General features: G+C 43.5%; 1 protein-coding gene across 1 annotated transcript; it reads right to left on the minus strand.

Annotated features, from left to right (window-relative positions):
• Positions 1-3,325: 3,325 nt before the first annotated feature.
• MINAR1 (membrane integral NOTCH2 associated receptor 1) lies at positions 3,326-13,667 on the minus strand. Its single transcript, XM_026036320.1, has 3 exons — positions 11,328-13,667; positions 9,710-9,964; positions 3,326-6,172 (listed from the first exon to the last, which is right to left on the minus strand). The coding sequence occupies exons 1-3, from the start codon at positions 13,617-13,619 to the stop codon at positions 5,975-5,977; spliced, it is 2,745 nt and encodes a 914-aa protein (XP_025892105.1). The 5' UTR covers positions 13,620-13,667; the 3' UTR covers positions 3,326-5,974.
• Between the last annotated feature and the right edge of the window lie 1,708 nt (positions 13,668-15,375).

Raw genomic sequence — 15,375 nt, forward strand, 5'->3', positions numbered from 1 at the left:
AGGCTCCCTCAAGTGAAGTGCTGTCAGATAGGTGAATTCCTGCCTTGGTGTCCTGTAAATTATTCCCCTGATCTCATTTCTTCAAACAGCCAACAAGCGAAACCTCTATCATTCATTATGTGTCTTACGTACATTCATTTCTTCTCAACTTGAATTATCAGAGCAGCAGGTCTTTTTTAATAGTTACAAAGGCTAAAAATACTCACTCTGCAGAAAGCCACTTTTTCCTTCAGCTGAAAACAAAGCATTTTCAAGTGTACAGGTACTTAATTTCAATTAACCCAATCATTTACTAAACTGTTATTCTTCACTTCTCTGCAGAGTGGGATAGCTCACAGGTAACATTAGCWTCCAGGTCAGCCTCTCACAGACCAGCACCATTGCTAAAAGGCCCCTTTTTCGACCTATTGCATTTTGAGGAGACATCTGCTTTCGAATATTTAAATTAATTGCCGTGCAAAGGAACTGAAAACCAATTGTGCAACCTCACAGAGCCAAGATTTTCAAGGCTTTATTAACCACATAAAGAAGAAAAAAAATCCACGTTTTGCATGCATTCTTTTTGAACAGCTACCAGTTCCTTGGCAAACTCCTCAAGGAAATACTATTTCAAGGAATTAAGTCACATAAGGTGAGCAAACTGTGAGCCCGGCCTTATTGATCAGCCATTAGCCATACAAGAAACTGCATGGTAATGTTAACTATGGAGCTCYAAGATGCTGGCCCTGAACTGAATTAATGCATATGCACACATTTGCTGCACGGTCATAAATTTCAGTAATGTAATTTTTAAGAGCTTCTTCAAAGGTAACCAAGAAAAAAGTCAGTGAGAGGAAAGGCAGGTAAAGTTCAACAAGAATATTTTACCACCAGGCAAGGGAAGACAAGGCAATTCAGCTCCTCGGTGCTCCCCATACAGCTTTTTTTGGGGAAAACATTCAGAACAACAAAGATTTGGTTTATTGCAGTAAGTGTGTCCACACAGCAGGATGGTAGATTAGGAGGTTTCCAACATGAGCAGAGATTTGTCCCGACTTTGCAGCAAAGCTTTCCAATGGCTCCACACYAGGCAGTGTCTTAAAACGCAGCATCCAATGTAGATAGCCTGATGTATGAGAGCAGACAGGAATTGCAGCCGCATGGTGAGACCACACTTTCCAAAGCAGCCTCACCTGTGGTTTCGGAGGGAAAGGAAAGGCCACACCAAGATCCCTTAACTGCTTCTGGCTGAGATCCGATCACTGGGACCACGAGGTCTCACCCAGCAGTGATTTTTCAGCTRAGATCAAAGTAACAACGTTTCAACAGAAAGTTCCCCCCATATATTCACTGGGGAAATGAGTAGAGCAGCTTCTGGAAGAGCCTTGCAGCTCTTGTGCTGCATGGCAGAAAATAAATGTAACAGAATGGAACTTACTGACAAGGCAGGCCAGGATGTCGACTGCTCACCTTTCCCTTTCTTGGAGGTTCTGTCCCCATTTCTGAGTGGTCTGGGGCAGGGGGATTATGCAGCAGCCTGGAGGTATTTGTACCACAGCAGCTTCACAAGTGCCCTTTCCTGAGGAGATAACGAGCGAAAAGCAGATGAAATCAAGCAGCCCTTCCTTGGAAGCGCTCCTAGAGCCCAAGGCCATCGGACACTAACAGAACAGACCTTTTCCAGGAACAGAAGCGTGCCACAGACTACGGGTGTCCATCATGTGGCCTCCATGGGGCTGAGCACGGGATACAGCCCCGATGGCCTCGCTTTGGGTGCATTGCTTGTGTGTATGTCAGGCAGAGACACRGAGCCAAGCTGCATTCAGAACAGCTTTACTCCAGTGCCCGCCTTGTTGCCACCAGTGASCTCCTTCCATGCGAGGCCCAGCGGCCCGGCCTGCGGCTACCCCGTCTTGCCGCAGYGGTGGCCTCATGGGGCAGAGCTACGCGGTGCCAGAGCCCTTGGGAGGCTCCGAGGGGTGAATCTGGTCTTCCGAGCAGTGAAATAAACCTGGTGCCCACCTTGCAGCAGCCCCCATACTACACAGTATCAGCAAAGCAGTGCCTTCTACCATTTAATTTAGGGTGTTTTCGTGGAAATCCTGCCATGACCAAGCTCTCCTTTAACAGCCAGGCTTCAAAAAGTGTTTATGCAGCAGATAAAGGCAATCAAGATCTTGTGCTACTCTGTTTTATTTTCMCTGCTGGTTATCTGTGGCCACCTTTCCTGCACCCCTTGTCTCCCTCTGAGGTGCTGGGAGGTTTCAGTGGTTGCCTCAATGCTGCCTCGGTGTCAACACCTGGAGACTGCAGACGACCTGGTTTCATAATTAGCAGCTCAGAAGCAGCTAATTAAACCTGCACAGAGATTCTAGGCAAACCATGTGCCTGCTGATAGGTTGACTAATAATAGTTATCTATAGTACTGACTTAAAAGGGACAATGGTTGTGTAAACACATAAGAGAAAGAGACCAAAATATTATTTATAACCACGTTAAAATAGTTGAAATGGCATTAGTGAGTTATAAAAAACCCATAAGATGAAATATTACAATTATATATAAAAAAGGAAAAAACCCTAATATTCATTATCTTCTGCCATCTTATTTTTCACAAGTGAGAAATCATTTAGCAATCCTTCCAAGAGCAAGAGAGGATGTTTGTTTATCTAACACTGAGACACTCGCATCCTCTGACCATCTTGATGTCCCTGGAAGAAAGAAAAGCATTGGAGAAAAATTATTACAACCCTTTAATTAAAGCTTAGGAYGCTGTAATTTTCAAGTTTATTTAGTATTATATTTAAATGAACCAAAAGGCAACGTTGTACAGTAACTTTATAAAATAAAATTAATACATAGTACATTAACCAAAGCCCCATTAAAAAAAATCCTAAAAAGTCATTTAGGGACAGACCTTGCTCTTCACTGCACATGATTTATTGCACCGATTTCAGCGGCACTCTTTTGTTTTAGGAAGAGTAAATGGAATTTGCCCCGAAATGCATTTTTTTTATATATATATGTGTGTGTATATATATAATTCTTGCAGTTTTATTTTATCATGTGTAATATATCAAGTTTATAAGGCATAAATATGAAAAACTGTTCAATATGCTCAGCATTAAGTAATACAGCCTAGGACACTTTTTCAATCACACCAAGGATTACAATGTACCTATAATTTTAATTTATTTTCTTTTTTTATACAAAAGTCTATCACGTAGTATACAGTATATACTAGTTGGTAACTGGTTCACAAGGTGGAGCACGAGATCCTGGCGGGTTGGTAGGGTCAGGGTTTCACATAGGGTCTCTGCCCTGCCTGGGTTAGGCTCAAGTGCCCAATTGAGGTGGGGATGACGCGGATGCTCGGGAATGCCGAGCGCTTCCCCATGCCTCTGGAGCCTCTCAAATCCCTCTGGGACTAGGGGTGTCCCTAAGGCCAAGATTTACCTGGTGCCAGAGCTCCTGCAATCCCCTTGTAGATGGAAAAGGGGGTCCCAAAATCAAGGGAGCCAGTTCAAGAACAGCCTCTGCCTGTCCCTGCAATCAGCAGCTTTTCCTGCATCTTCTACCCAGTTAGATATTCAGATATGATCTAGAAGCAAATGGCTAAGCTGCAACTGGGGAAGCACGGCTGATTCTGGGGGGCAACGTTTGGATTTAGGGCTGAGGGGGAGCCCAGGGTGCCTGTGCAGCATCCTGACCAACGAAAGAGGCACCACAGAGCACATGGAGCATGGGAACGATGCTCCTGACGGCGACCAGGGCTTAGATTGCCCGGCCAGGGGAGATGAGAAAGGGCTTTTTGCAACCAGGGAGAAGAGAGTTGTTCTGTTTTTAATCTATACCTTCAACCTAAATTGCACGTATTTGCAGAGCGATACCTCTGGAGCTTGTTCACATGTCTAATATTAGACCTGGTCTGAGCTGCTCTGAAGCGTCTCCAGAGCGCTCCCTTCCTGTCTATATTTACTCCATATGGAACCTGAGCTCTTAAAAACTCAGGTGCTCTTAATCATGCCATAACCACAGGCCTAAAGGCAGCCTAAAATAGACAGTGTGAATGACTCCCTCCACAGCGACTCCATCCTGCAGCATCCAGAAGGAAACAGGAATCTCAGTTCAGGGAAGTGGCTGCAGGATTTGGGTCAGGATTCAAACCAGGCGAGCGGGATGGGGGCTTGTACCTATTGTGCGTTTGTCAACGCGACACCCAACCCTGTGCTTCCAGCTCTCACCCCATCCCATCAATAGGGCCAGGGATCACCTCCTCCTAAATGAAAAACAGCACACAAGCAGTGCATCAAGAGCACTCCAGCTGCATGAAGGGGCTGACACACTTCTCAAGTCACAACAAAGCCTTTGCCTCCCACACACTTTTTCACGTTTTCATTTTCCTTTTCTTTTTTTGTCTTTTATTTTTAAACCAGCCAGAAACAAACACTGAGCGTGGCACATCCCAGCGAGCCCCTGCAGCCGGAGAGCCGGAGAATAGGAATAAGAGGCTTTCCTGGCTGCACGTAGGGGGGCTGTTTGAGAAGAAATCAAATTATCCTACAGAAAGAACATTCACTGAAGGAGTCTSCTTCTCTTTGGAGGACAAGCAAGATCACATTATTTCCTCAAAAGATTCTTTTAAAAACCTTTATCTCTAATTTTCATAAGCAAAATACTGTCTGGGTATTCTGGCCTCAGCGAGCGCGGGAGGCAACTTAGGACATAACTCAGGAATTCCTTTTAACCTGCTACTCGCATTTGGGATCAAGCACTAAGTGGATGCTTCTCAGGGAATACAGGCTGTGTGCTGGCCAGTAGAGGCAACTATCGCTCTTAAGTACATTAACCATAGGGAAGCAAAAGGACTCCTCTGCAGAATGCATTGCATTAATAGCAAGTTTCCACCAGAGCTGAAAAACTGGGCCCTTAATATAAGTGCCCAGGAACCAGCAGCCGTGGCTATTTGAGAAGCACTCTGAACTGTAGCGAAAGCTTGCGGGAAAAGAACCTCCATTAGTACCCATTATGCTGCAATTTATGGCAGGGGATTAAAATAGCAAAAATTAAACAGTTCTATTTAATCTACAGTCTAAAAAAAGGCACAAAGACTTGGTGACAAAATTATAAGTGCTCAGATTACATTTACAAGAACTGCAACGGAGCGTTGCTTGCATTTGCCAGCTCCGCTTGCTGACAGGAGCGAAACTGAGACAATTTCGCTATCTGTGGAGGTAAAGAATACCCTTTTGGCAAGACGTGTTTACCAGCTCTATGTAAATGCTACTCAGGAGAAGCAACTGAAAACCTCTTTTGATTGCTTTAAAACATAATTTTTGGTCTGCAGCACATTGCACTTATCGAAGTACTCAGTGATGATAAAGTGGGTCTTAGGGCAAGACCAAATAGAAAGAGCCCTTTTTAATCTGAACACAGGAACGATCTCTGTTCATGGCTACACAGGCTGCTTTCAGGCAAATGATAATGAAATACATAAATACTGTAAAACAAATGCAATACATTCAGAGTCTTCTAAACTGTAGAGAGCTTTCAGTCTTCCTCAGCTCCCTGGTGTAATGCATATAGAACATTCCTTTTTATGCAGTGCTACCTCCACGTACTCACACCGCTGTTAAACACAACATCTCTCAGAAAATCTTCCCCTTTCACCTGGGTTCCCATCAGTCTCGGATTCTGTAAAACACTAGAGTCTCTTTAGGAGAAAAAAATATTGCACTTTTAAAAATGCATAAAAATTGAACCACGTTCCCATAACTCTGCCACATGGTTTGTTATTTAAAATAACTTTCCAAAAAGTCTTTTTTTCTTTTTTTTTTTTTTTCTTTCCTCCCCACAGCTATGGCATTCTCCATGAGGATACCACCAGGATGTTCTTCCGCAGCAAATCCATGACAGTTTTGCCCACAGACCTTTGCAAAGCAGCACGAGCTACCCCAAATAAACACGGGTGGGAGTCGCAGCTCTGTCCGTGGAGTCAGGATTTCATAGTACAAATGGGAACCACAATGACCAGAATAACCGTACACGCTGCCGCCGCTATCAGGGCGGCTATCTTGCAGACCTTGGCTCTTCTGAACTCGGCTTCTTTGCGTTTTAACAAGGAATCATAGCCCGGAGTGTAAATGTCTTCCATCCAGTATTCCAAGTTGTTTGGGTTTAAAGATTCTTGAGTCTAAAAATTAAAAGGAAACAGTTGTTAATTGTCTGGGATCTGCCATTAAACAAATAAGTAAAACACATGTGGCCCGAAGGTCTCCCAAGTGTATTTGGTGCTGCTATTGGGATGCTGATGACCTGGCTTTCCTCAGCTCAGTCTCTCCTGATCTTAATTCCATAAGGCTGCTGAAAACTGCAGCAAAATATTCCAAAAATACAACCTCCTAAAACCATATAATTCTGCTGCAAAATTCCTCAAGTAKTTCTGGTCTCCTGAAAACTTTGTCAGCTTGGGTGGCCTTTAAATAAAGTCTCTTTAATCTGCCAGACAGCAGGGATGTCAGCAGCTACCGGTCTGTTACTGCTTTTTAAATTATTAAAGCCCAGCTAATGGGAATGGCTCTTAACAAATACTCCTTATGAATTATGTTTTACAAAGATAAGCCTCATTTTGCTGCCATAACTTGCTTGCAAAGGCAGGTCTCATATTCCTTGAGTATTYTGAGTCCTGCAACATTTGCTCTTGCAGAGGATACTGTGCCACACGTAGGTATTAAGATTCACAAACTTTAAGTGCAAMATGCACAGGAAATAGCAACAAGAGGAATTTGTCAGAGAGAGCCCCAAACGCTCAGGAGTCTCGGAGCAGGGACCATTAATCCAAGGCAGTTGCCTGGCCCCATCCTGCACCCAGGCCATGACCATTTCAACACATCCAAGACTGTCTTAAGTATTAAAAAATGAAAGACTCAGCCCTCTCATTCCACAAGCTAACAAGCAGAAAGTAAAGAGAATCGGAGTTGGCTATAGAATGAAATGTAATGTGGGAAAMTCCATCAGCATCTCCTTCTGAATGCTTTACTTTTAGTCTACTTTTTTTACCCTTCTCTAAGCTTTGAATTTTTACCTTGTTTTTTTTTTTCCTTTCATCCTTTCTGCAAGGGAAAATGGGGGGCAAATGGGAAAAATCTGGACCCCAGGTATTACATTGTAGTTATCAGCAGGAAGGAAGAAAACAGAAATGTGAATGGAGGAGGAAAAAAAACATTTTGAAAACTGTTTTGGAAACATTTTGAAAAAGTGACAGCATTTTCTTGAAGCTATCTCCTATGTCCGTTGCTCCAAAAGGCCATTTCTTTCAAAAATGAAAAAAAAAGATTTCCCATAAAAATGCTCCAGTGAGAACAGTCTAACACACATCTTCCCCACAGTCCTTATGGGCTTGATCCAAAACTCGTTGGATTCAGCACAAAGAAACTCCCGCTGACTTGAGAGGGATTTGAATAAGCCTTTAATTGGCTAATTCAGATTTTGTGGCCCACAAGCTACTGACTGGAAACTTGCTTTGCCTGAAAGCAGCATTTGCTTTATGTATGGAACTGCTACAAGAAGTGATTTTACAGCTACTCCAGAATAAACAGCTAAAATTAAGCAACAGTTTTACAATCATTTAGTAGAGATCTCTCTGAGAGTGCCAGCCTGCTGAAACAGAGTTTAAGACTGCACCACTCTGTCTGTGAACAACCTACTCCAGTCATTGGAAGAGTAAATTGCAAAAAAAAACCCACCCAAAAGCTCATTCTTCTCCAAAAGCATCAGAAAATAATCTCATCATAGGTGCCCATCACACAAAGAGCAATGCAAAGAGATCTCCTATATATATATCTGGGATGAACTCTGGCCTCACTGTGACTTTGCAACTTCCTTTTCAAATGAGCCTGGCAAGTTGGCTGGTCTTCTTCCAAGAGAAATTTTAAATAAACAGGCAAAATAAAATAAAAAAAAAAACATGCTGTGCTCCAAGGAAATTGTAATTTGGACTCTCTGGTTGGGTATTGACCTTTTTACTACTTCAGAAGGAAGATGCATTATTAAAAAGGTCCATTACTGTTAATCAGCTTCCTTTCCCATTTCATTGCCAGATGTAGGAATGTTCATTAAAGCATAATGTATTTACTTTCAGTTCTAATAAACTTAATCACTAGGAAAAAAACCCACACATCAGTCTCTGTCTATTTTTCTAAGTTTGTCAGTAAGCTCGATTATGAAGTCTAGACATGGGCTTTGCAGAAGAACTGCATTTCTGAGTCCTTTGAAAGGGAGCGAATCAAACTGGTAAAGTTTTATCACCTTTATCCTAAAGATAAATGATGGCAATAAAGGCGATTTCTCTGGCTTGCTCGCAGTTGCGTAGAGCTGTTTACATGGAACGAAATGGCCCTACAAGGACCAGATGGAGCACAGTTCTCCCAGGGGAGCTCTGCTTCCAAATATCACCCCCCTCGTTGCCTAAGCACAGCAGGTAAGAGATGTTTTTGTGGCTGCCTGCTGCAGAGGTAACCCTTGCAGCCTATTTCTACTCTTGCATACAGGCTAGGGATGGGATCCATGACAGGGATAGGAAGTGTCCCAGGGATAAGTGTCCCATCCTTCTGGGACACTTGAGTCCCAAGGAGCAGTGGGCAGCCAAGGCAAAATGCAGCTTATTCTTTGCACTACTCTATTTTTTTTTTTAGAGCACTTTAGCCATAGCAATAAACAGGGGATGGTCTGGCCAGATRTGGGGAAGGAAGTGAATTTGCAGTGCCCGAATTCTTGCATGAATATCCATGGGAGTTGTACTGTAGCGTGGRTCATCATTTTAAACTTAAACCAGCTAATGTGGGGGGCTCAGRCAATAGCATAGCACTTCTGCTTGGGCTGACCCTAATGCTCCCCTATGGGTTAGTCTGATAGGCTTGGAGCTGGGCTAGGTACCTCAAAGCTGTGCAACCTGAAAGGAACAGATCTGCAGAAACAGTAGGGTCCCAATATCTACCCATTTGCCTTCATAGGAAGGGRGGTACTCTGGACTAGCTCTAGTCTGGCCCATTCATTTTTGGAAGTGCATCATTTACTCTGAGAATGCACCATATGCTACAGTTTCAAACAAACCCAGTTTGCTCTCTTGGAGACCGCTCTGCATTGTGAACCAAAGCTGAGCACACGGGAACCATCAAGAGAKTCATCTCAACAACACACTTGAAGCTGAACTCAAACACCAACAAAACACACAACTAACTGATCTGATCTGCTCTTCTGTAGTTTCTAATAGTCGCTTTAGGAATGCAACAGTGACGTGTTTCAATAAGCGCTATGATAAGTCCTCCACAAATATTTCATGGTTGTGTTGCTAGTGAAATGGAAAAGCCCTAATACTTGCATTATCCAAGAGCATTTCAGAAAGAATTACAAAAGAAAAATCAGAAATGTCAGATTCTGCACCACTCAGCCTTACCATGCTCAGGAACTGGTTTGTCTCCTCCCTAGAGCTACCAGCACAGCAATGTCTTAGTAGATACCACTGTACTACAGAATGAGCAGAGAGCACCAACACTGTCAAGAATAACATCTCAGCAATCAAACATCCCCATGTTTTCTTTATCCCTGGTCAGAATGGATGGGGATCAGCAAGACTAGAGGCTCAAAACTACACAGCTCCATCTTGAGCTATCCAAATCCTGGCAACATYTATTTGTGATCAAACCATTCAAATGAAATAAATGCAACTCACTTGTAGATCCAATGCTGCAATTTTGCCTTTATCCCCCGAGTTCCTTGTGTATTCCTCTATGGTCCACGATGGTTGGGCACGTTTMACCTCAGCCAGCTCCGTCAGCCTCATGTCTGTGTAGAGAGGGTTGCTTTTCATGTGTGACTTGAGCGATGCAGGGTATGGATGAGGACTAAAGACTTGTTCAATCAAGAAAGCATCTTTTGGCTGTTTAGAGAGTCTATGTGGCTGTGGGATTTCATATTGCCTGTCTGCCTGCAACAAGGTTCAAAAGAATTTGAGAGAAGAAACAGCACTATGAGGAGGTTAAACACAAAGGACAGAAATATTCCTTTCAAACACACCATACAATAATGCTTAAGTCGTGACAAGAAAAGTATCAGAGAGAAAAAAGCYTTTGGATGGGCTTAACCTATTTGCCCACCCTCTTCTCACAACCAGATAAGGGAGATATTTTCTATGTTCACCATTACCTGAACACAAGTGGATGCAACAGTAGAAATTTAGGTTTTGGACTGCTTGCAAGTTATAAAACTATTCCGCAGATGGCTAGGACAGTCAGAAAAGCCCAGCTGATCTGGAAAAGCAAACAGCCCCACTGAGGTTTCCAAATTTCTACTTCCAGAACAGATCTAAACACGAACAAATCTTGAGGGAAGTCACCAGGTAGCACCCTGTTTACACATCCCCATGGTTTACACATCCCTATGGTACTAACCCMGTGTTAGACATGGTCCACCATGGGAGTGAGGAAGTCACTATGAAAGTCCACATTCCATCCTGTATGGATAGATCTGCAGGAATGTCATAGTTTTGGCTTTCTAAAAGTAACCTCATCCATCCACAACCCAAGWTTTTTTGTTCCTTCAAATTACGCTTGTTTCCATCAGTCTCTACCTCTCCTTTGGTTCTCTGCCCTTAAATGGAGCAGCAATGAAAGGACAGCCACAGGGGCTATGCAATTTCTTAAGATGGCAGCTGTCATTTATGAGGAGAGATGAAGAGAAATTTTCTGAACARCTGAAAGGAAACCACAACTATGCTGCTTTCCCAGAACAGGAGGAAGAGGAGATTAAAGACCCACGTAAATGACCGTGACAGTCAGATAAAGAAAACATGATTAGAGTTTGTGTCTCGCGCTGCATGCACAAGGGTTCTTTTCTGGAGAAATTCATATCCATCTATTTATTATGTTGCCTTTTAAATATGCACGTACCTCTCTGATAAAAGCAATCACAATAGAGTTTCAAAATGCCCCCTCTGAAACAACCACGGGAGAATTTCTGATTGTAACAATTTTCCTTGCATTCTTTTCACTAAGTTAATTAYTTAACCTCCCTTTTATCAACGCTGACAAGCACCATCTTCTCCCCAAAGTTTTACTCAAATTAGCCCCTTCCCTTCTCAAAAGAGAAGTGCTTTTAGGAAAGCTGACCATATTGCAGCTGCCAAGCAAGAATGTATAGGTACAAAATCCCTCAATTATGATAACAATAAAGACAGGCATAATATAGCAGGGCAGAGTATTGCCATGCCCTGAGGCTTGTAACAAGTATGGAAGACATTCATAACAAACACTTAAGAATGATCTAGTTATAAGAGTTAAAGTTGGAAATACCTCCTTAGATTTCCTGTGCCAGTCCTTATTTTCTCCTCCATCTCTCTCCTTCATCTCCTCTTCTGTAATGCCAACTTGGTTGGTGTAAGTAATAGCCCTCCAGTCTCGGGGAGAGTTTGAAATACTTGCTATTTTGGACTCGGTTGCACTGTTTTCCTCTGTTAATGATCTTGATGACCTCCTAGTAAACAAACTTTTTTTTAAGGCTTTTACTCGAAGACTCTCACTATTGCTCCCGCTGGCATCTGAACAGCACCATTCGGGGTTATTCTCCAGCTTGCCCCCATGGGGAGTGTTGTGACACTGAAATATCTGCGGTGAGTTGCTCTCATCTGATGCAGCATCGCTTGTCAAAGAATTAAGATCTATTTGCACGCTGACCTTCTCTGGCTGCTGAATTTTTTGGTCCAGCTTGCTTAATTTCCCCAGGACTTGGGAGATTTCTTCTCGGACACCCGAGAGAGATTCCAGTTTCTTTTCTATTTCGCCAATCCTCAAAACTAATTTGCAGACGCTTGTTTTCAGTTCATCATCCGTACTACTGATATCTGCCCGAACCACTTTATCTAATTTGCTACTGACGTTCCCGTTGGAGATTTTCGTCAAATTATGCTCAGGTGAGCTTTCACAGTCAGATTTATGTACCTGAGACAAGGAACCAGTGCTGTTGTAGCATGAAGACTGCATCACTCCTGTAGATCCGCAGATACTCATATCATCCAAAAAGCGGAAAATGTCACTGATATCATCGCTCACAATTTCGGAGTCATCATCCGACTGCTTTAGGGAGTGTCGCTCTCCATACTTGGCTTGGCTCGTTGCACACAAATCCTTGCATTTTTTGTGGTCMAGAACTTGCTGCTCCGTTTGCGTTCCAACGCTGGTGGTTCTGTCAATGCTTAGGATTTGAACAGAACTGCAATTAATGCTTTTATCCTTAAACTTTTTGACTGGCTCATGTTTCTCCACATCTAGGATGGAAGGAATCTCCTTGGGTTTATGCCCGTTTTGTTTCACGGCATAGTTTGGCAGAATTGGCTGCTGATCCTTGGTGTTTAGATACGACTGATGCCTGTCAGCTGAAGGGAAGTTTGGAGATGGGCTGTTTGAGCTCTGGTATCTYGGCTTCTCCTCAGACTGCTTCCTATTAAAAAATGATCGTTCAAAGTCAGGTACCTCCTCAGTATTTAAACTCCAGCTTTTAGCCGGCCAGGCAGTTTGTTTGCTTGGCTTTCCGGCCCACTTTTTTGTGTCCTGGGGTCCAAGAACAGTGGTTGGGCCAAAATACGTTGAAGCTTGAAGATCATCTAAACTTTCGTGTTTCGCTCGTCTTTTGTCTGGTATAGGAGAATACACGGGATTCAAGTACTGACTGCTGTATGGCATTTCAAAACTGTGGTTGAAGAAAGCCTGCTTAGAGCTTTCTTTCCTGTTCTGAGGCTCTCTGTGCTCCTCTGGCTTGTTATTGGAYGGTATTAAGTTGGGAGATATGGTAATCAGATTATGAAAGTCTTCTTTGAATATATTCCGTTTCTGGACACAAGACTGCATCACAAACGGCTCATCGTTTGAGATGAAGGTCTCTTTTATACCTGCACTTATAGGCAAGGAATCCTGGTCAGAAATGGATTCGTTTTCAATGTTCATTGGGAAATACGTGCTCTGCATCTCGCATGGGGGAGAGGTGGCAATGGAGTAGGACGCGAGAGCCTGCAGCCTGTCCAGGGAGGCCGCACGGCCCTTCATCTCCTTATTAACACCAAGCAGAAAGTTGGGTTCTGATGAGGGTACAAATTGCTGGCAGTCTTTGCATTCCATCTTTCTACATTTCGAAGACCTCCTGGCTGAAAAGCCCCTGTTAAACTCCTGCTCGTTGAGCTCACAGTTGGGCACGCAGTCGGCCACGTTGCAGATCTCCGTGTCAGATCGACACGACTCAAACGAYTCTTTCTTCTTTACTTTCTGCCTTGCAACTGGAAGTTTTTCCTTGGCCAGGCCCCCGTTCATTTGTATAAGGTTGAATATCGTTACTATATCTGCCGCAACCATGATTTTCTTTGATTGCTGATTGTTTACAGTGCATCTCATTTTATCTTTGAACAAAGTCGCTGGGAAATTAGGATCGAGGCAAGCTGTGTAGAACAGCACGCTCCGGAGCTTGGCCAACTGGGACAGATCAAACCTCGCACACAGGGACTTGCAGAGATCCTGATAAGAAACCGTGTTTTGCTTAGTGTCCAGCTCTTCCAAAATCTTCACCAGGAARAGCGAGGATTCCTGGTTGGTCTCCATGGCTCACGTGTATTTTGTTGCTTAGCCTGGAACGCGTGTTCTGCTTCTATAGCAATACACAAGAGCAAACAAAACAGATTGTAAATCACACATAGATAATGCTCAGGACGTTGTATTCAGCCACAAAGTTCACCTGTCTGCCTAGCCATAGGGTCAAGAGTTTGGTTGTAAATCCCACCCTTGCATTTCCAAACTCCAAAGCTGMAGTGCTAGCGTGGATGAAGTCAATGATGCTTCAGTGGAATCAGGATTTCATCCAAGGAGGCTCACATAGGTCTGAGTGTCCTCACTCAGAAACACAGCAGCAGCTTTGCAGGGTTTGAACCGATGGCCAATATAGTCACAGCCCACTTGTCACTGGCTTTTCACAAAATCTCTCATCAACGCACAGGAGGCTGAAGTACAGATGTGTCAAACTGGCAACGACAGCAGGTCCTGCTCTGGAACCAGGAATGATCCAGTTCACCGTGACAGCCCCAGCTGTTCTCACATTTGACTGCAAAAACTCTCACAAAAAAATTCTGCAATAAACTTTTGACATGTTTTGGGGRTTATCTGAGCAGGTAATTACCACCTTGCATACTTGAAAGTGTTATTTTCTCCTCTAGCTTGAATTAGCTCTTCTAGAAACCATAATGCCTTTTATTTTATTTTTAAATTCCTTTGCCCGAGTTTGTTTCAGAAAAGGAAGATCAGCTCTGTTTCATCTGAAAATGCAAGGGAGGGAGGGAGACCCATTCCTGTAGTAAGTACAAAACTTAGTAAAGAGCAGAGAGAGTTAAAACAAAAAAGCCTGCTGAATCTTGAAACCAATCCAGCAGATGCTGGAGTGCTGACTGTGAATCAGGGTGGATTTGAAGGCTGAGAAATACCAAGGACAGAGAATATCTCTTCAGCAACACGCTCCCAGAGAAACCCAGGGAATGTAATGCCCTTAAATGATGGGGCAGAGGTGAAGAGCAAAGGCTGCACATTTATATGGAAAGCAAGAACAGCTCGAGCAAGCCCAGCCAACACAAGCAAATATATGTGGAAGGATGTGAACCCGGTGCTTTTTGGGTTGAGATCAATCTCTAGTTATTATGGATTGGGAAAAGGTGCTGATGGAGGGCAGGTTACTTTACACCTGTCTACTGTGAATATTCCCGTCTGCATCTCTGCTGCTGGGTACTAGGAGAGACGGTTCGTAGGACTGGACAAAACATGGGATCACGCAGACCAACAATTCCTACGTTCAGACACTTGACTGTTCTTGTTCTATCAGTAGGAATGACAAAACGCATTCTCCACTGCCCAAAAGGACATCTCCCTTCCATTCACTCCACCCCTTTGATGACACTAGAATCAAGTCTCTCTCTCTTCATCAAGGGCAATAGAATATCTGTACAAAAGGCAAAGTGCGCAAAGCACAAAAGTCAGTCTTGCAAGGCTTTTAATTTCTCATTAGAAAACTCATTTCCCCTGCAGAAACATCAAGAGTCCTGAGCACCAGGAGCATGGGATTCCTGTCCCCTCTTTCCCAGCCTTTCATCATGACCTGACAGCTTTCGTGAGCAATTGCTGTCGGTGTCAGAAGCCCAAGTATATCAGCTTTGGTGGCTAATAACACAGCACCATCTTCTAGAATAGGGGGGAAGAAGCAGCAAGCCACCAGGTTAGGAAGATGAAGCAAATCTCCAGGCAAGCTTGGCTGCTCATTTGGGCAGCAGGAAGATGCTTTTGATCAGAAGTTGAGAAGCAGCAACGTGAATGTAAA

The sequence above is a fragment of the Nothoprocta perdicaria genome, unplaced genomic scaffold (genome assembly GCF_003342845.1).
Source record: "Nothoprocta perdicaria isolate Ctin4 unplaced genomic scaffold, notPer1 scaffold_176, whole genome shotgun sequence".
Taxonomy (NCBI): domain Eukaryota; kingdom Metazoa; phylum Chordata; class Aves; order Tinamiformes; family Tinamidae; genus Nothoprocta; species Nothoprocta perdicaria.